Source organism: Ziziphus jujuba, chromosome 9 (assembly GCF_031755915.1).
Source record: "Ziziphus jujuba cultivar Dongzao chromosome 9, ASM3175591v1".
Lineage (NCBI taxonomy): Eukaryota > Viridiplantae > Streptophyta > Magnoliopsida > Rosales > Rhamnaceae > Ziziphus > Ziziphus jujuba.
Window position 1 is genome coordinate 20,147,498 of NC_083387.1, and position 20,026 is coordinate 20,167,523.

General features: G+C 31.5%; 2 protein-coding genes across 7 annotated transcripts; both read left to right on the top strand.

Annotated features, from left to right (window-relative positions):
* The first annotated feature begins 553 nt into the window (after positions 1-553).
* LOC107427191 (uncharacterized) lies at positions 554-6,701 on the top strand. Of its 6 annotated transcripts, none has more exons than XM_060811404.1 (5): positions 611-708; positions 3,612-3,695; positions 3,989-4,704; positions 4,797-4,880; positions 6,206-6,701. In XM_060811404.1, the coding sequence occupies exons 3-5, from the start codon at positions 4,017-4,019 to the stop codon at positions 6,388-6,390; spliced, it is 957 nt and encodes a 318-aa protein (XP_060667387.1). In that variant the 5' UTR covers positions 611-708; positions 3,612-3,695; positions 3,989-4,016; the 3' UTR covers positions 6,391-6,701. The 6 variants fall into 6 exon arrangements, with proteins under 6 accessions (XP_048337237.2, XP_048337238.2, XP_048337239.2 ...); XM_048481283.2 differs by having other exon boundaries at positions 612-708; positions 4,003-4,704; XM_048481280.2 differs by lacking the exon at positions 3,612-3,695 and having other exon boundaries at positions 554-708; positions 4,003-4,704.
* Positions 6,702-7,729: 1,028 nt separating this feature from the next.
* On the top strand, positions 7,730-8,900 carry LOC107427190 (zinc finger protein ZAT3). The gene has a single exon (XM_016037552.4). The coding sequence runs from the start codon at positions 7,746-7,748 to the stop codon at positions 8,745-8,747; it is 1,002 nt and encodes a 333-aa protein (XP_015893038.3). The 5' UTR covers positions 7,730-7,745; the 3' UTR covers positions 8,748-8,900.
* The last annotated feature ends 11,126 nt before the right edge of the window (positions 8,901-20,026 follow it).

The following is a 20,026-nucleotide window of genomic DNA, read 5'->3' on the forward strand; positions in this document are numbered from 1 at the left end:
TAGATTTACTTTTTTTACACTGCATCTCTTCTCAAATTTCATTAAATGGAATAAAAAAAGAAAAAAGAGTTGATAAAATCACCTAATAATAGAGTCATTATTTATATGTTTCACAACAAAACAAAAGCCACTATAAATTAAGCTTGAATTCCTCAATTCAATATTAATAAATATATAAATAAATAGAAGAAAAGAAAAATATGGAAACTTTACAATCAAGTGTAGTACAAATATTAAATGAACTTTTTATTTTTTATTTTTTATTTTCGCAATATCAAATAAACTAGTTGAATACTTGAATGCAAAAAGGGGGAAAAAAAATCCAGACTGAGTATATGTGAAAATTAGGCATATTTTAAGGAAAAAAAAAAAAACCTATAAATTTTGAAATACTATAACTAAAAGTTACTCTTTGATTGATTAGAGATGTACTTTCTGTTTAACTTTCATTAAATAAAAGTTATATTTCCATCGATTTTTTTAAATACTATAAATTGCTGAATGTATTATCTCCCTTTTTGTGTTTCAAATATTTATATCCTTTTTCCCAAAAACAAATAAATAAATAAAAAGAAAAAGAAAAAAGAGAAAGAAAAATAGAAAGAAAATGCCGAATACACAAGGCAAGGGTCTTCAAACGGTGCGTGCTTGTTCTGTCGTTGAAGGCAGAGCTTGTTTGGTCACGCAGAAGGGTTGCGATGAGCTAAGGTAATGCTTCTTCCCCCTGAGCTCCAATTCCAAATTTTTCTGTAACGCAATCTTTCCAATCTCTGTCTTCACTGTATATAACTTTCTTTTCTGCTGCCTTCTTTTTTTTTTTTTTTTTTTTTTTTTTTTTTGGGCATGCTTTCTTCTTGGTCTACACGAAATTTTCTTGAATTTTCATTCTGGGGTTTGCCATTACCGATCGCGGGTAAATCCACTTCCTGCTATTGGGTTTAATACTGTCTTGCTTTTGTATTTCTTCTCTGAATACTTTATACCCATTCTCTCTCTCTCTCTCTCTCTCTCTCTCTCTCCCTCTCTCTCTCTCTATATATATATATATGTGTGTGTGTGTGTGTGTGTGTGTGTGTGTGTATTTGGAGGCGCTTCTTTATGTTGTTGATGTACTTTTCCATTGCTTTAATTTGTTTTAAAGAGAATATTTCCCATGCTAGTGGTACTTTGTCATCCTTGATAGTGTATTGCAAGTGGGTTTCGATCCCTTGTGTGCTCTCACATTTTTGTTAGTGCAAGTTGATTAAATCGTAACTTCATGTGATTCTTTATGTGTTTGAGGTAATTATGTTAAAGACAAATTATGGGTTGTTCCTAATTCTGCTATTAATAGATCAATTTCCAAGAACTCTTAATATATATATATATATATTTTTTTTTTTTTTCAGTAATCGAAGTGATCTGGGTAAATGCTCCCCCCTTTTTTGCGTACTTGTCTTAAATTTTCTGAAAGTTTGTGAAGCTAGTTAATTGATCATGTATTAAGTCCTTAAGCTGCTAGCTTTAGGAGAATGGTATGCATTGGTGTGGAAGCAGATTTATGTGTTTTTATGAGATTGGATTTGAGTTTTCCTGTGAATATGTTGAAGGTCTTTTTGTACTTATGTTTCATAATATCAAGCTTAGGTTTGGGCCAAGAGAAGAAAGGGAGAATTAGCATTTTATGGAAATTCAAATTCCTTTTTAGCAGTTAAATTTTTCCTTACATTTAACATTTTATTACTGTAAATTTTATTGCACCTAGTTACAAGTGCCTTGGTCTTGCAAAGAAGCAGATGGCACAGAGAGCAGTTATCTTTACTAAGTAACCCCTTTAAAACTTTTCTTAGAGATGCAATAAGTGCTTCACATTTTATACCACGTAGAAATGGAACACAGATAGTTTCCATATTATGCTACCTAATGAGTTCGCCATGTAGGTTTAGCTATTTTCGTTGCATTGCTTTGTTCTATATTTGACCCAATTATGACATCAAATTCTCCAGACAAGTTAAAGCTATTATTTGCTGATGATGTTTAATAGGTCTCCATGCAATTATAATACTTTGGGCAAATCTAATAATATACATGCAGTTGCATAAATTATTTTTAGAGTTAGAATTTAAGGGTAATGGTATTTCAATTTTATTTTTTTGGTCGCTTAAGTTTATGAGAACTTTTACCAAATTCTTAGTAAATTACGGTGGATATTTTCTGATTCTTGCTGCATGTATAGACGTTAGATATCAACACTCATAGGCTTTACATCTACTAATTAGTAATGGTGCCCATTCTTTGACAAATATTTTCCAATGCCACCTCTCTCTCTCTCTCTCTCTCTCTCTCTGTGGTTCAAGTGGTTCAATTTAACCATAAGCAGTTTTAAAGTACATCTAACCTCTCACATGTCCAACCATAGATAATATACTTCAATGCGGCCATCATTAATTTCAAGGAATTGAATTTAATAGATTATAGAAAACATGCATCAAAATGTGGAAGGAAGAAAATGGATGTCCTAGTTTAACCAAGATTCTGCTATTTCTAGGAGTTTATTTTGGTACGTTTTGTTCATTGGCATGTGACGTCATCTTATCAGTCATAGGTCCCTAGAATAAATACTTTCTTCTTTTTCTTTCTATACTTAGATTTAAACTTTTTCTTGAAAGAGAAAGAAGGCATATCATAAACTACTTTGGTTGCATGAATTTTTCATACACAATTGACCTTGTTTTCTTGTTTTGCTTTTTGACGAGTCTTTCTTTTACTAGGGCATCTGGGTATAACAGCTCCTATTCCATGCATACATTCTGTCTGTTCAGTATCTGTCAATCTCATTTTCCTACTAAAGATTTGCGACTACGTTTATTGTTATATAAATATCATTGCTAGTATAATTATTACCTATATTTTTTATGTGGAAAGAGCCCAAATGTAGTGCAGAAAGGTAATGGGTGTTTATGGGAATTTATAGAACAAGACAATCAGTAGCATGTTTGTGTTTGTTTGCAAGGGAGGGAGGGAGGGAGGGAGAGAGAAGCTAATGGGTGTTGAATACATTGAACTAGATATTTATATGCATCTGTATTTGTTTGAGAGGGAGGAAGGGAGGGATTGTTTAATGAGCATTCACCAAAACTGAAAACTGACGTTGGAGTGGCAATATGTAATTCTGATCTTCGTTATTCTTTTAGAATAGTGAAAAGCCTACCATTACTAGACAAACCTAATGTGAAGGGGCTCATTAATAGTCTGTCGTGGTAGCTTCATATACCTAGCCGGGACCACGTCCTAACATTTTAAGCTTTTGATAATAATGGCACCATACTAATTGAAATTTATTAATCATCCAAACTAAAATGCATATGTCATATAATATGATTGGGAAGCCGTGCATCTTGATTAGTGAAGCTTAAATATAAATAGTTGGTTTTGTCGATAACTTTCTAAATATACGTAGTTGGGTTTACTTTCCATCAACTTAAAGCTTGGGATTGATTGTACTTAACATTTATTATATATTAATTGCCTTTTTGTTCTAGTCTTTGATTCCTGCTAACCTTAGTTTCTGATAATTTATTGTTTTGTGTAAGGCCCATTTTATTTTCTGATAATTTATTGTTTTGTGTAAGGCCCATTTTAGTTGTGGTTGTCAGATGGTCCTCCATATGAGGAAGAGTGTTAAATTTGTTGTGTTCAGATTCCTATATGGTTGGGTATGATTTCTAACATGAATACCTGATAAACTTTTGAAATTGATGGTAACTTATGAATACTTAGCATAATGAACTTCTTTATCTTTTAAAATCATTTACAATGAGACCTATATGGAATATATTTGAATTATATGTAAAATAGGCAAAAATAAGCAATTTGTTCTATTATATGACATTTATGTACCTACAAGTGTTTTGACCTATAGCCATGTAACTATGTTTCTTTTTGTGAATTTTTTTTTCTTTTTTTTTTTTTTTTTTTTTCTCCCCTTGAGAAGCTAAATTATGTTTAGGTTTGATTGAAAAGGTAAATTACTTCAAATGGTTCAGCAAACAGTAGATTCAAAATACAATGAACATGGGCTGGGCAATACTGAAACGGACTTGCCTACTCGTGACAAGCAACTGCCTGTTGGCATAAAGAAGCCAGTGCTGAGGGATTTGCAAAATGATAATAGAATCACAGTGCCCAACTCTATCGAGAATTCTTCTTTATTAAAGGACAGAGGACCTGTTCACAATTCTGTTAAATTTTCTGGCTCCAAGAGATCCTCATCTGAGTGTGCAGAGATCCCGTCCCAACAGCAATCTCCAAACAGTAATGCTGCTAATGGGCATCTTGTCTATGTCCGTCGAAAATCAGAAGTGGAATTAGGCAAGAGCAGCACCTGTGATAGCACAAGCATTAGTGCTTATTGTCCAAATTCAAAGCAATTTGTTAACCAGCAGGAAACAAAGGAGCCACAAGGTTCTTGCTTTCCTGCATTTGCATCTTTTCCAGTGGCATCTTCAATGATCTCTTCAGGAAAACCTTCTGTTCCCCTTCCTCTTGGAAAATCTGGTATGAGGTTAGGATCAGCAGAAACTATTTATCACCCCTTTACTTCTTCTGCCTCCTCTTTGGGTAATCAAAAGGGACCCAAAAGTCTACACTGGGAAGAGCGATATCGTCAGTTGCAGTTGATGTTGAAGAAACTGGACCAATCAGATCAAGATGATTATCTCCAGAGTATGTCTTGTGATTGTTGAAATATTACTTTAAGATGTTATATTTTTCACAGCTATATATATCCTATGACACCAATTTGACTTTTTGGTTAGTGCTGCGGTCACTCTCGTCCGTTGAATTAAGCAGACATGCAGTTGAGTTGGAAAAGAGATCAATTCAGCTTTCACTTGAGGAAGGTAATACGGCCTTGTAGCGTTTATGCCTCCTCTCTTTTTATTTTCGTATGCTCCAACATAATATTTCTTAAGTTAGACAGCAATAACAGCTGAAGTTTATGATTTTATCTTGTTTTGAGAATGTGATATATCATTTTTCTAGATTGAGAACAGGGAATTACATGAAAACATATATGGAATTTATGACTGGCATTTAAGCTTGTTAAGTGTGTAAGATATCTTAATGTAGTTTCTCTTTGAATGCTTGGAAATTGTAATTTAGTTTGATTGAAGCAATCTAGTACTACAGTGCTGTGCTAGAAAAATTATGACATTAAGTTAATCGTGCACTAGTTAGTCAATTTGTTTTGTAATTATTGATATTTCCAATCGTGCACTAGTTAGTCAATTTGTTTTGTAATTATTGATATTTCCAATATATGCTGTTGAGCTTTTCAAGTGGTTGGTAACATCCTATGCATCCAATGAGAGTACTCTATGAAAACAATCTGATGTACATAAGTAGTATGTGTGCCTATAGTAATGAATTTTTCCTTATTTCTAAGAATATACGTACCTGAATATTTTATTTTAGATAGGAATAGGATATTGCCCATATGCTGTTTCCACAACACGTAGTGTTACATTTGGTCATATTCTAGAGGCACCATGATATGTCTTTGTGTATATCCCAAAGCAAATCATTTTTTTCTTGTGGACTTAATTATGCTTATATATCCATATAATGATTGCGCAATTAGCCTTTCTATTGTCACAGGGGTGTAAGCAAAAAGAACCTATCAGTCTCTAAACTAGGGAACAAATTCATGCTAAAGGTGTCTTGTTGATGACTTATTTGTGAGGCAGCTTTTGCATTGAAAATACTTTATACATTTGCTTGTCAGCTGGTAGTGGTATTACATTTTGCCATTATCATGATTATTTTACGTATATTATGGTAGATGGTACTTTTTTATATGCATCTCATTGTAAATGCTATTATTTAGTTACAAGGCATTTATTTATCTTCAGGAGCGTTCATTGCTCCTTTTGATACTCCATTTGATTTTTGTAGGCATTAGAGAATATGTAAGGAACTTGAAATCTATTATAATGATGGTGTTCAAATTAGTTTTGGAAAAAGTTCTTGATTTTGTTTCCTTTTACTACGATTTCTTGGTAATAACTAAAAGCATAGTATTTCTTATCATGTATTCTGGTACCTTTTTGTATTGGTGCAGCTGATGCAATTGTGTAATATGATTGCAGAGATCAAATTCTGAAACTGTGTTGTCATATTTGCATTTTATGCATTTCAATTTTATTACATGCCCCCATTATTGCAGCGAAAGAGATGCAGCGGGTATGCATGTTGGATGTTATTGGACTTTCCATGAAGGTTGGTGTTAAAACGCCAGTGCCAACGACTCATCAAGATCGAGTAGAAAAGTCGCCAGCACCATCAGCTCATCAGGACCGTGTAGAAAAGTCACCAGTGCTGATGAATTGTCAAGATCGTGTAGAAAAGTAAACTGCAGGAAGGAGGTGGAGATGTAGTTTGGATTATGAGATGGTGTTAAAAAGTATATAGTGTTAAATGGAGCTAGCTTGTTTTTCTTGCTTCATGGGTTGTATCTGATATTTGATTGTCATGCTCATGCTGTTATTTCTGGTTTTGAACTGTAATGTAAGCTTTTTTACTGTATCTTCTGCATTTTTTTTTATGTTCTAAGGAAAGCTGCTGAAGATATGGAACTGTAGTTGTAGCTGTGACCGTTGAATGAAAAAAAATGGAAAACTTTGAAAACCATGCAACGCTTTGTGTAACTTTGCATCGCTTTATTTGTGTTGTTTGCCAACGTTCCGTATGTAGGAGTGATTTTAAAATGACTAATATCCTTGTTTTTCAAAAAATATAAAAGCGTTTTTTTTTTTGTGGAATTCATATTTCGTTTTGGAGATATCGAAGTTTACCAAAATAACATGATTAACTGAGTATTTCTATTTCAATGTAATTAATATGTGTCTATATATATAATAAATAAAATTCCCAAATGTTCCTTTAGGTTTTATTAAAATTACATAAATCCATCTTTTTTTTTTTTTTTTCATCTGAATTATCCCTTAAAATATGTCAATATATATTCTAAATCAGCAAATTTTCTTTTTAGACTGCCATCTATGAGAAACCTGTTCTTATCTGATCACCTAAACTTTCTCACGAAATTTATATCTAAAATATTTAAAATTGAAATTGAAAAAGGAAAAAACTCTTATGTCCAAAAGCTACCAATTTCAATTTTTTTTTTTTTTGCCTTTTTACTTAAATAAACTGAGCTATAAATTCCATTCCAACTATTTATTATTATTAATTTTTCCCGTCCGATACGTTTTTATTCCATCTTTTTCCTCAGTTTTCTCAAGTTATTAATTTACCCACAGAGCAAAGACCTAAAAAAAAGTAGCACGTTTTCCTAATTTTCAAACTCGGGGTATTTCCGGAAAACAAAAATTTGAAAATGCCCTGACCACGTTTCGAGAGCGTTTGAAAGAGTTCGTTGTTGGCCCAAAATACAATCAAATAAAAAAATAAAACAAATTGAAAGCAGTAGTTCCGTACATATCCCTTTTTGCTTCCTAAAAAACCCACATCCAATGCACGCGGCATAGGGGTAAAAAAGTAATTTCAAACGCTACACGATAACCACCGTCTCACTATCATCCAACTGAAAATAACCGCCCAAAAAAAGGAACCGTCATCGCTCTACAAAACCCACGCTTCCACCAACATTCCAACCTTTTTTTTTTTTTTTTTCGTTTTCTTTTTCCCTCGTCCCCCAAATTTATTTTCTTTCTTGCCAAACAAACACTCCCCACACCCTCTCAATGAACAAAGATTCCGATTTCCATCTCCAATTCCCCATCTCACCCCCACACAACGACACCGTATCCACCACTCCCACCGCCATTGGAGACTTCTTAGCTTCTTCCTCAACTCCGGCGAAACGCCACGAGAATCCGCGTCGGAAACGCTCCAAACTCATACGATTAGAAACTGCGGCAACTTCTCCTATCGGCATTTCGAAGCCCAAATATGGTAAGAAGCCCGACCCGACCGCGCCGAAGATCACTAGGCCGTGCAGTGAGTGCGGCAAGAAGTTCTGGTCATGGAAAGCCCTCTTCGGACACATGAGGTGCCATCCCGAACGACAATGGCGAGGCATAAACCCTCCTCCTAATTTCCGGCGACCGATTTCTCCGATTAAGCTTCCGTCGAACAGTTCGGAACCACCACCACGACGGCCACCACTGGACTTGACCGAAGACGACCATGAGGTCGCTGCGTGTCTTCTAATGCTAGCCAACAGTCCACCAAGTTTCCCGATCCCTCATGAATTCGTGGCAGTTAACGGCGCCGCCGGAAGTTGTCGTTTCGAGTGCTCGAGTTGCAAGAAAGTGTTTGGTTCTCATCAGGCTTTGGGAGGACACAGAGCGAGCCACAAGAACGTGAAGGGTTGCTTTGCGATAACGAAGAGTAATACCAGCGACTGTGATGATCAGGTTGTTGATATTGATGAATTGGATGATCAAGATCGTCATCATGATGATCATGATCATACGATGGGGACCCACAAATGCAGCATTTGTATGAAGGTTTTCTCCAGTGGGCAAGCTTTGGGTGGTCACAAACGGTGCCATTGGGACAGAGCTGGTGAAGATCAGCAACAAGGAAGCCATGGAGGAGAAGGAGGAGGAAAAGGGTTTGGTCATGGTGGTGGGCTGGATTTGAATTTGCCTCCTGCTATTCCTCTTGAAGATGATTTTTCATCTTCTTATTCTTCTTCCTCACCAGCTCTCATTGCTTTGGATTTAAGGTTGAGTCTTTAATTAATTAATTAATTAATCAAAGACTTCTTCTTCTTTTTTAATTTGATGGGCATTCATGAATATTCAGCTATAAGTGTTTCTAGTAGTTATAGTAATTCTAGTACAATGGGTATTAATTTCTGAAATTTGACATTAGATTGATATATTTTTGAGTTGGGGGAAAAAAATTTAAAAAAAAAAAAAAAAAAAAAGGTGCTGTTCTTTTGTAAACTAGTTGTTAGGTTCTCTCCTCAATTTGGGAGACAGCTTAGTTTGAAAAAACACACACTTTCTCATAATTATAGTAATACTCCTAATTTTCACAAAGTCTTATTCAATTTCTAGTTGCTGACTAGTAAATGTTTGTGTTTGAGTTGAAGTTTGCAATATTTATGTGGGTTTCTAAGTATGAGTTTTTTTTTTTAATTTTCTTTTTGCTTAGAATTATTAGTTTATGTTTAAGTATTGTTTCCAGCCAATTACAGTTTGATTCTTAATTATTTTGGTTCTGCAATACTTGTTGATAATCTCCTATTATTTTTAATTTTTTTGCTTCCGATATGTAGATAGATATTGTTTCAAACCTAGAGTAGTTTTCAATGGTAAATGCTGGCATCTATCGTTTTTAAATTTTGATATTGACATATATGTTAATAAAAATGTTAAATTTGAATATTGATTTTCTAATGATAAATATTAAAAAAATAGTAAATAACATTGATAATACTAAATCTTAAATTATATTTAATTAAATTGTTTTATTCTTTAATAGGATCCACCACCATAAAATGAGATCTACTATCAAATCATCACATATTTTTACAAACGAATCCACTGTATAAAATGTCAATTGCAAATTTTGTAATTGATATCAAATTTGTCACAAAAAAAACAACATTGGAAAATTTTGCAATTTGCAATTGTAAGAGGTGACAAAGTATTTGAATTGCATAATTTGGCAATGAATGCCATCGAAGATGCTTCAAATATATAATAAAAAAATTCGTCATCTTTTTAGTCTATAATGTGTATTTGTTTATTAGTCTATTAATTAAGGAAAAGACGTGTCCTTAATTGTCGTGTCCTTAATTGTAACAGATGGAAACCAATATAAATGGGTATATAATCGAAATGTTTGACTTTTTTTTTTTTTTTTTTTTGCTGAAAGAAATGTTTGACATTTTATGAACCAGTTATTGGATGAAAAGATGTGGCCCAATATGATTGGGCACTTGTAAGGTTAAAAGATGCAACAGCAGATGTAATGTGGGATGAATAATGGGTTTTTCAAATGAAGATACATAGCCCAAAATTTAATGAGGTGAGTATTTGCAATCTACTACATATATGTACATTAGACGAGTATGGTAGTTCAGTTAATATAAATATTATTGTTTACATTTTATATATTAAATTTGAATCTACAGGAAGCAAAAAGTGCCTAGGGACAAATCAAATAAAATAAAAAAACATATAAGTTCATTTTTATTTTTATTTTTTTGAAATATCCGACTGTTAGTTACTTAACTGATTCCTGAATTTTACTTCCCTGCCTTAGATGTAGTTTCTTCAAAATCGTACTATATGTATTCTATTTTATCAAGGAAATAGCAAGTAACACATTATATCTTGCAGACTTCATACTTCGAAAGTCTTTTTAACAAAGCATAAATAAACAGAAAAAAATCTGTATTTGTTAAATTGGCATCCCAAAATTCATATTAGAGATTTATTAGTTAATTTATTTTTTGCCCGGAAAATTCATCCATAGTAGAGATGAGCAACATTTTTAATTTTTTTCCCTTTAAAATGACTTAATTAGTAAATGCCTTGAAACATTTCAGTTTTATTACTATATCTGTTTTTGTTTGCCTTGTATGATATTTGTCTTATGATACATAAACTTCTATTAATTATATTATAGTTAATAAATTAGTCAATAGTACTCGTATCATAAGTAATTTTGAAAAAAAAAATATATATATATATATACACATATAGTTTTCCATACCAAATTTCAAAAGTACGGAAAAATATGCGATTTTTTAAAGGATAAAAGTTTAAAATACATATTAAACGTATTGCGGTATTATACGAGTGAAAAAAAATGTATTTTTGGAGAAATAAATAATTTCAATTATTTTTCTCTTTTATAACAACATAAAAAATGCATGTAAGTTTTTTATTTTATTTTTATTCTTTTAACTATTTATTATTTTTATTTTTTTAATGTATAAAACCATATTATCTTACTACTAGTTATATTTTTATCATATATGTTAAAAATTAATAATTTTAATATATATCTAATATCCATAGTTTATATCTCGTTTTTGTTTTTTTTTTTTTAATTTATAATATATTATACGCATACATGCGGAAAACTTTCTGTTTATGTATTTTTTGGTTGAATTTTTCTCCATATTTTTAAATAAATAAAAAGATTTATTCACGTATATATTGTTTATGTATTTTTATCGTTCCATGTTTAACTAACTATGTTATATATACACCAACATTTCAATTTAAGTGTTCTTAACATTACCTTTCAGCTGGTATATACATTGAAAACATCACCATGAATGTACTTATTGACCATAAAATTTTGAGATTAAAATTGTTATATGTTTGCTTTGGAAATGGGTTTTTAATTAAACAAATAACTATCAATTTATAAACAAGTTATATTAACATATTTGGATTGCACAATGCAGATGCCCAAACATGCTAAGTAATTATGCATGTTAGTGTTATAAAAACATGTTTCAAATTTGAATTTTTGATCAATTTGATTGGGATTGACTAAATGGATCTCATGATTGACCTTTTGGTATTGCTAAAGCTTCGTTTTGACCAAGACATCATTGCGAACTACTCATCATCACAAATTAATAGACTAGCAGCATGCCAAAATTAGAGTTGAGATCAAAAACTTATGGTCAGATCAAGGTGAGTTCCAAACCAATGGAGCGAAGCTAAAGCTCACTTTCTATTTGTATAAACCATGGCTTTGGCTTATGTATTTATTATTTTATAATGTTTGTCAATATGAGTTCGTAGACTAGCAACATGCTTAATTTGGATCCATAGTTGAAATGTTATAGATCTCTAAAGTTGCACTTAATTTTTTGGGACTGACTTTACTAGGTTGTTTTATTAAAAGACATATAAAAAGATGTTTGAAAATATCCCTAATAGGTGCCATGTGTCACCAATCTACAAATGACACATGACCAACTTCTTCTTCTTTTTTCCTTGCTCTCTCTCTCTCTCTCTCTCTCTCTCTCTCTCTCTCTCTCTCCCCCCCCCCCCCCTCCACACACACGATAAGCTCTCTCTCCTTTTTAGGTTTGGTCGAAATTGACAGTTTTCCAGCCACCCAACCCAGGCGCTGGTGACCTTAGTCGTCAAATTTCATAGCCAGCTACCGTAAACATGCCTAGGTTTTGGCGGCTATTTTGGAATTTATAGTGATTTGGCTATTTTCCACCAAATCCAACCTAACCAATACCTTTATGCCCCTTATTTTGGACCTTTTGATTTCAAATATGGCATCCATTTTTTAAATTCCAAGTCATTTGAGAGATATGATTATTTGAAGTTTAGTTGGAACTTTCTGCCATTCTTCGACCACAAGCAGCGAGTTTGGTTAATTGGAGCTAAGTATTCTCAAGTTTTCATTTGGAACATGGTTTGTCAATTGTGATTAAGTATTTAAGATCTTACTATTTTTAAGCTAATTTTAGTAATTACTGTAAAAGTTTGTTTGTGTTAGAAGCTTTTCTTAAAAGTTCTTATCGCATATAGGTTCCAGTGGTTGTAGAGGTTTATGAAATATTTAATTTCATGAAATTGCGCATAAATAGAAAAATCCCAAATTTTTGGGCAACAATGTCGGCATTCTTCCAGAGTTACCTATCTGAACCCTAGGACAGTTCCAACTAAGAGAAACCCTACCGATACTTCTATAGAAAATCCAGCAGCATTTCTCCTGTAAAATTGACTTCCCTGATATTCCTTACACAGAAAACTCACTTCAAACGTATACATCTGCCTTATTCCTTAACCTTACTATAAGTTTCCATACATTTGTAGGACTTTGATAACAATAACGCATGAATATAAATATAAATAATAAATAATAAATCATTGGAGTTTCCGGGATATGGTGTGGTAGTGTACCCCAAGTGGTTAGTTATCACCATATAGTTATAGTTGTTCAAGGAATAACATTACCAAATAGTCCGAGCAGATGGTGCAAGTCCTCGTTGACTCTGCTCATAGTTGAGTCTTTTAAATTTCGAGGATGAAAATTTTATAAGGGGAGTAGATTGTAGCATCTTGTTCCGAATCACACCGGAAATTTTCGTGTTGACCAAGTTTGATCGCCGATGATAAAGCGGGGTCAAATCTTGACTCTTTGCTGTGGATGGAATTTTTCATTGAACGAGATACTATTGTGGAATACACGTCGATCCGAGTTCGTAGATTAGTAGTACGTCGAAAACAGAAATACGGTTTGAAAGTTATAAGCGAAACAAAATGCAATCTAGACTGGTCAACGAGTTTGGAATCGACTTTTTATTTACATAGATTTTAGGGTTGACTCATGCTTTATGTGAAAGTGCTTGTCGATACAAATTCATAGACTGGTGACACGCTTAACTTGGACCTGCAGTTGAAAAGTTATGAATTTTACAAATTGTATCTATGTTTTCCAAGACTAGTTTTTGACAATAAAATAATTGGGAAAGTCCTTAATTTGTGTCATATGTCATCATTTGAAAGGTACCATGTGTTGTAAGAGAAAAGGGTTATGTGTCATGATGAAAAGGTGCCATGTATTATTCTCAATAAAAGATTATCTTATTTTGTTTTATTATTATTTTATCATTATTATATTCTTTTATTATTTTACTTTATTTTATTTCTTTTTCTTTTTCTTTTTCTTTTTCCTTTTTTCTTTCCTTTTCCTTTTTCCCCCACATGAGAAAACACTTCCTGCTTGTTCTTCCTCTTTCTTCTTATACCATTAAATATGTAAGGTATTGAATTTATATTTTCGGAATTTAGAAAACTGTAGTTTTATATCCTTTTTAAATTATTGTTAATTTTGCTGTTGAGGTTATAAAAAAAAATATTTTTATGTATTTAATTATTTGAAAAATTTTATATGGTCTTGATGATATTTTTTATATAAATTAATTTGAATGTTTGAAAAAATAATTATATTAAATTATTGTAATCAAATATGTATTTATGTATTTATTTATTTATTTATTTATTTATGCATTTGATTTTATGGTAATAGAAATTGAAATGCTTAAATTGATGGATTTGTAATTATGGGTTAAAGAAGAATATGAGATTTTATGGATTTGGTAAAAGAGCACAAATTCGATTTTATTTTATTAAAATTCAAATTTTATAATATTATTATAAAATTTTATAGTTTTTAGGTGCACCATACAGTACTAGTGTTATGTATTGTATTGTTGATAAGCGCGTAAGTTTATATGATCATCCTGTGAGATGTCATGGATTTGAAGGCTGACAAGTATTATACAGTGAGCAAGCCGTCTCCTTTCATGGTCAGGAATGACTGTTGATTATATTATCACTATCTTGTGGTCGCCATAGACCTGAAGGCTAGCAAATATATATATTTGTACAATGAACATTAGCAGCCCTTCTCCTTAGTCGCAAGATGATTGTTTATTATGATTATGGGTAAACGTGCCAGGAATATTCATGGTCGTTTCTGTAAGGGTAGACAAGTATAATACAGAACGAGTACCAACCATCTTCCCCTTGGCCGCAAGATGGTTGTCATTACAGATTAGTATGCATATATGTATGGCTATCCTATGAGAGCTATGGATCCGAGGTATGACAAGTATTGTGCACAGTGAGTATAAGCCTCCCTTACAATCAACTATTTAGCTATAGCAAGTTATAAGCAGCGGCGTCATTGGGACGTCAAGGCGACCGTTTGCAAGTTTTGCTTTTTAACCTTCCTGTTAGACCGTACTTGGGACGCTGGATATCGTCTGGTGCTACTGGTATATAGCAAGATGCATCAAGTAGTTTTATATATATATATATACATATATCTCTAAATATATATATATATATATATATATATGTGTTATATTATATTGTATTTGTATGCACCACATCTTATGGGGGCAACGATCCGATGTGGTCCATGAAAAGCTAACTTCGTAACTATTCTGCCTACAAGTCCAAGGGATCAGACGGCTAATATGGGTAACCACTCTTAGGCAATGTTGGTAGCAGAGTATCAATGACAGTTGGAATTATGAATTGCGTAGCATGTTGAATAGTATCGTATGTACCTTCGATACGAGTGTGTATATTTCATAATATATAATGAGTTTTAAAATATTATTTTATCTTATGTTATCTTATTCATTCATAATTTGATTTATTAATATTATCCTTATTACCTTATTGTTATTACTATTATTAACATTATTGTTATTAATGTTGTTATTATTATTATTGATATTATTGTTTATTTATTTATTTATTTATTATTATGATCATTATTAGCGGTTATTATTATTATTATTATTATTATTTTCTATTATCATTGTTATCATTAACATTGTTATTGTTTTATTATTGTTGTTGTGTTTGTTACTATTATTTATTATGATTATGATTATTTTTATTTTTATTATTATCTTCATTATTTATTATTATCATTATTATTCTTATTATTATTTTCATTATCATTTTTATAATTTTTGTTGTTACTATTTTTTATTAGCAATGGTATTTACCAATAAAATTATTATCAATTATTATCGTAGTTTTTATTATTAATTGTTGAGATTATTAGGATTATTATTATTTGTTATTATTATTATTATTTGTTTATTTATTCATTATTATTATTTTCATTACTATTACTTGTTATTATTATTATTTTTACCATTCTCGCTATTATTATTTTATTGTTATTATTATCAATTATTATTATGATTATTATACAGGAAGCCTTCGGACAAGTGTAGAAGCCTTCAAACAAATATGTAAGCCTTCGAGCAAGTGTGGAAGCCTTTGTGCAAATTGGGCTATTATTGTCATTAATATTACTATTAAATTTGTTGCCTTATTACCCTCCTTCTTACATTATGCATTGGTACATTTGTAAAACAGTATTAAAATGTAGTACAGTACTAAGTGGGTGGTGTGGGCGAACATGATTAATTAAAAGTATTTCGTATTTTTAAATTATTTCTAATATACATGCATCTATATTTATATTTTGCTATCGAATCGCTGTAAATTGTGAAATTATTTGTAGTAAGGTGGGAAAGGCGAGATAGTACCATATAGGAGTGCATTTCCATGTAGATAATTTCTGGAGCATATTCTATTCTTAGGGAAGATGCTATCGGATTTTCAATAGGATGGTCCAGTAAGATTTCCTCTGGGATCAGGGCTTATCTAAGGTTCCAGAAAGAGATTCTGGATGGATCCTGAAATATGGATTTTAAACTTTGTTTAAATTAGGTTTCAAATTTTAGCAATTGACACTGAAAACAGTAGAGAAGATAGATATTGTAATGGATTTGTTTTTGTATGGATTTTGAGTCTGTTTGATTTCATTTGGAGATGATTATAAGATATGGTTCTCCAATGCAACAATATAGATTTTGCTGGACTTATATAAATTTCTTGGTGTGAGATACATAAGTAACCCGTGAAAAAAAGTTAAAGTGTTTTTGATGTAATCTGAATGTTAATGTTTAGATTAATTTATGTTAGAATATGATGTTCACAGTAGAGTGTTTTATCAACATGGAATGAAGTAATCATTAATTAATTTAATTTAGTTCCCAATTCCCTTTTTAGTTTCTTATGTTTTATTTAATGTTTCGCAGATTTGGCTCTCTTAAAGTTTGACATACACTCGAACCAATTAGCAACTAAGATGGCCCCAACAGTTTTTAGAAGCTTACAATATTTCCCTTTTTGTCTCCATCCAACTACATTATTCAGATGAAAGAATTGGATTTTCTATTGCACAATAAAAGGTACACATTCCCAGACAACCACACAAGAAAAGCAAATGTCCAATGTCAAAGTTTCATCATGCCTCGCTATCAAAACACTTGATAAAATGTACAGCTCTCCACTCTTACCAAAGCATTCTGCAACTGTCCATCTAATTATGAATCTCTGGTGCTTTGCCAATTTTGAACTCAAAGGCCGTCAAAAGTTCCATCAAAGTGGGCTTTGCACTTAATTATAAATTGTCTTTAAACTCTAAATTCGATAAGAAACAGTACTTTCATCCATACCAAACACATTGACCATTAACATCTAAAGCATGTGGTATTTGAGGTTCTCTATTTGCTACCAGTTGTCTTTTATTTATGATTTGAGATTGTAATCCTTAGGCTTATTTGTGTACTTCTTAAACTATGGTTGTTGGTGATGAGTATATTTTTTTAGTGTATTAATTGAAAAGCTAATTGAAGAAGCGTAAGTAAATTAAGACAGTTAATGCAACAGCTAGATTTTAGATTACAAGCTTGAGAAAGAGTAAAAATGATGTCTTTATCTATAACCTAAGTAATTTATTCCACCATATGCTGTACATGTACGTGAAGAATGTCTAAATATTTAAACATAAAAGGATCTTTTAAGTTAAATTTATGATTATCACCACTGTTTGGATATCATTACTTAAATTGCATTCAATAAATGTATAGTATAATTTCTTGGTGCCATAGATAATATTAAAATAATTGTAATAATATATGGAGTGTTATATATATATATATATATATATATATAATTAACATAAAAGTTTACCTAAGGGCCTATCTGTAATACTGATAGATGTTATCAGTAATTTTTCCAGCAAGCTTGTTAAAATCTAGAAAAATTACCTACAGGTTCCATCGGTATTACTGATAGGCCTTTTGGTAATTATGAAAATAAAAAATTTCTTTTTTGTTTGTTAACGGATTAATTTGTGTTATTTTTTTCTTATCTTTTTACCATTACCTAAGTTGCATTCAATAAATATACGAAGTGTTATATTAAAAAAAACTAACATAAAAAATTACTAAAGGGTCTATCGGTAATACTAATGGTTTCATCAATAATTTTTCCTCAAGCTTGTTGGAATCCAGAAAAATTACCAACAAAGGCCATCGGTAATATCAATAGGCCCTTCAATAATTATGAAAATACAAATTTTCTTTCTTGTTTGTTGATGGAGTAATTTGTTTTCTTTTTTCCTTAACTATTTTTTTATCATTACCTTAGTTGCACTTAACAATTTTATGGTGTCATACATAATATAAAAATAATTGGAATAAAATATGAAGTGTTATATAAAAAATTAAAATAAAAAATTACCGGAGAGTCTATCAGTAATACCGATGTATGCTGTTGGTAATTTTTCCAGCAAGCTTGTTAAAATCTGAAAAAATTACTGACAAGTTTCATCGATATTACTGATGGGCTATTGGTAATTTTGAACATACAAATTTTCATGTTTTGTTTGTTAGTGAGTTAATTTGTTTTTTCTTCCATATGTTTTTTATCATTTGTTAAGTTGATTTGAATAAATGTATAATTACAAATTCTATGATGTCATTCATGATATAATCTTTATGTTAATCTTTGGAGAAATTACCAACAACGTCGATCATGATTATCGATGGATTGTTAGTAATTTCAGTTTGCACAATTTTGTTGATAATGGCTTAATTTTTGTTTCTGTTGTTTTTTAATTATTTTTTAAATTGCATAGAACAAATATATAAGTACAAATTCTATGGTATCATATATGATGTGCAAAATAACATAAAACACCACAATTTGATATAAAAAAATAAAAATAAAATAAAATAAAAAAATGTGTCATAATGCATTTGTGTACTTCTCTGCATCCATATGAGATGTCCCAACGCAAGCTCAACCTCCCAAACTTCACAAGCTATATTGGGCTCCTCAAAGAGTTCTTTTTCTCTTGAATCATGATAGGCTCTTTTACATAGATATGGCAATTTGTCCCGCATTCCACATCCTTGTAATGAATCTCTAATTAAATAGGGAATTGGGGCAGGCGCAGGGCAAAAACCTTATACTAAAGTCAGGGTCGGGGCGGAGACAAGGATTATTATATTCTCCATCCCATAACTTCACATGCTTAAACACATTATTTAGGATATTATGATAAAGATTGATCATATACATCATATAACAGTTAGATTCTAATAAATTATTTGCTTTTTACATCCAAAAATTTAGCTTCCTTATATACACAACAAAAGAAGCCCGAATTTGTTTAGGGATACAGGGGGACTACTTTCATAAATTTTACAAACTAATGGCAATAGTTATGCATAGAGTTTTCAAACTTCTTAACATCAACATGGACAACAGATATATATATATATATATATATATATATAATAGCATAAATTTCAATGTGACATTGATATGGAACTTACTTATGCATATAGTACTTGAACTCTTGTCCCCTAACATGATATTTTTCTCCTTCAAGCTACAATCAAAATACAAACATACAATAATTGCTAAGTAGCAAGAAGAAGGGGAACCCTAATTTATAGCAAAGGGCAGAGATACATTGTGTTAAGGTGCTATGAGAACATTGTGGTGGCTCTCAATGACATTTTATCTACAATATGATAATTCAAGTATGTGTTCCCTTTTGAAAGCTAATGAAAGCGTAGAGAGGAAATAGCACCTGAGGTGATCTATGTAATGGAATTTCCACGATTTTTTTCCTTCGTTTTTCTTGATTATGCAGGCCTTTGATGCACTAATGCCAGAATTATTTAGGCCACAAATATGTTTATTCATTCAAAGGAAAATGGAGGCCCCATTAAAGTAGCCACAACCGGTTCACATCATAGGCTTTAAGTGATTGATCTGCAGCTTCTTTACGATCCTCAGCTATTTTAAACTCAGCATATCAATAGCAATCTCATTTCCTACCACAACCAAAAAACACATCCTAATGACTTAGAGGTATATTATGAGAAGGGGAAAGCTACAAAGTCTTCAACCATTAAAGACAATATCACTTAAAATGTTAACTTTAAAGAAGAAAGGCAGCAGCATCCAAAAGCAAAATAACCATATCAATTGAAAGATGAAACTACCTTTTGAATGGATTACAGATATAAAATAAGAAATAGAGGATCCTTATCATTGTCTAAGCCTAACCCAAACTCTATATTGAATTTTGACCTTGAACCTCTTTAAGCTAATTCATAACC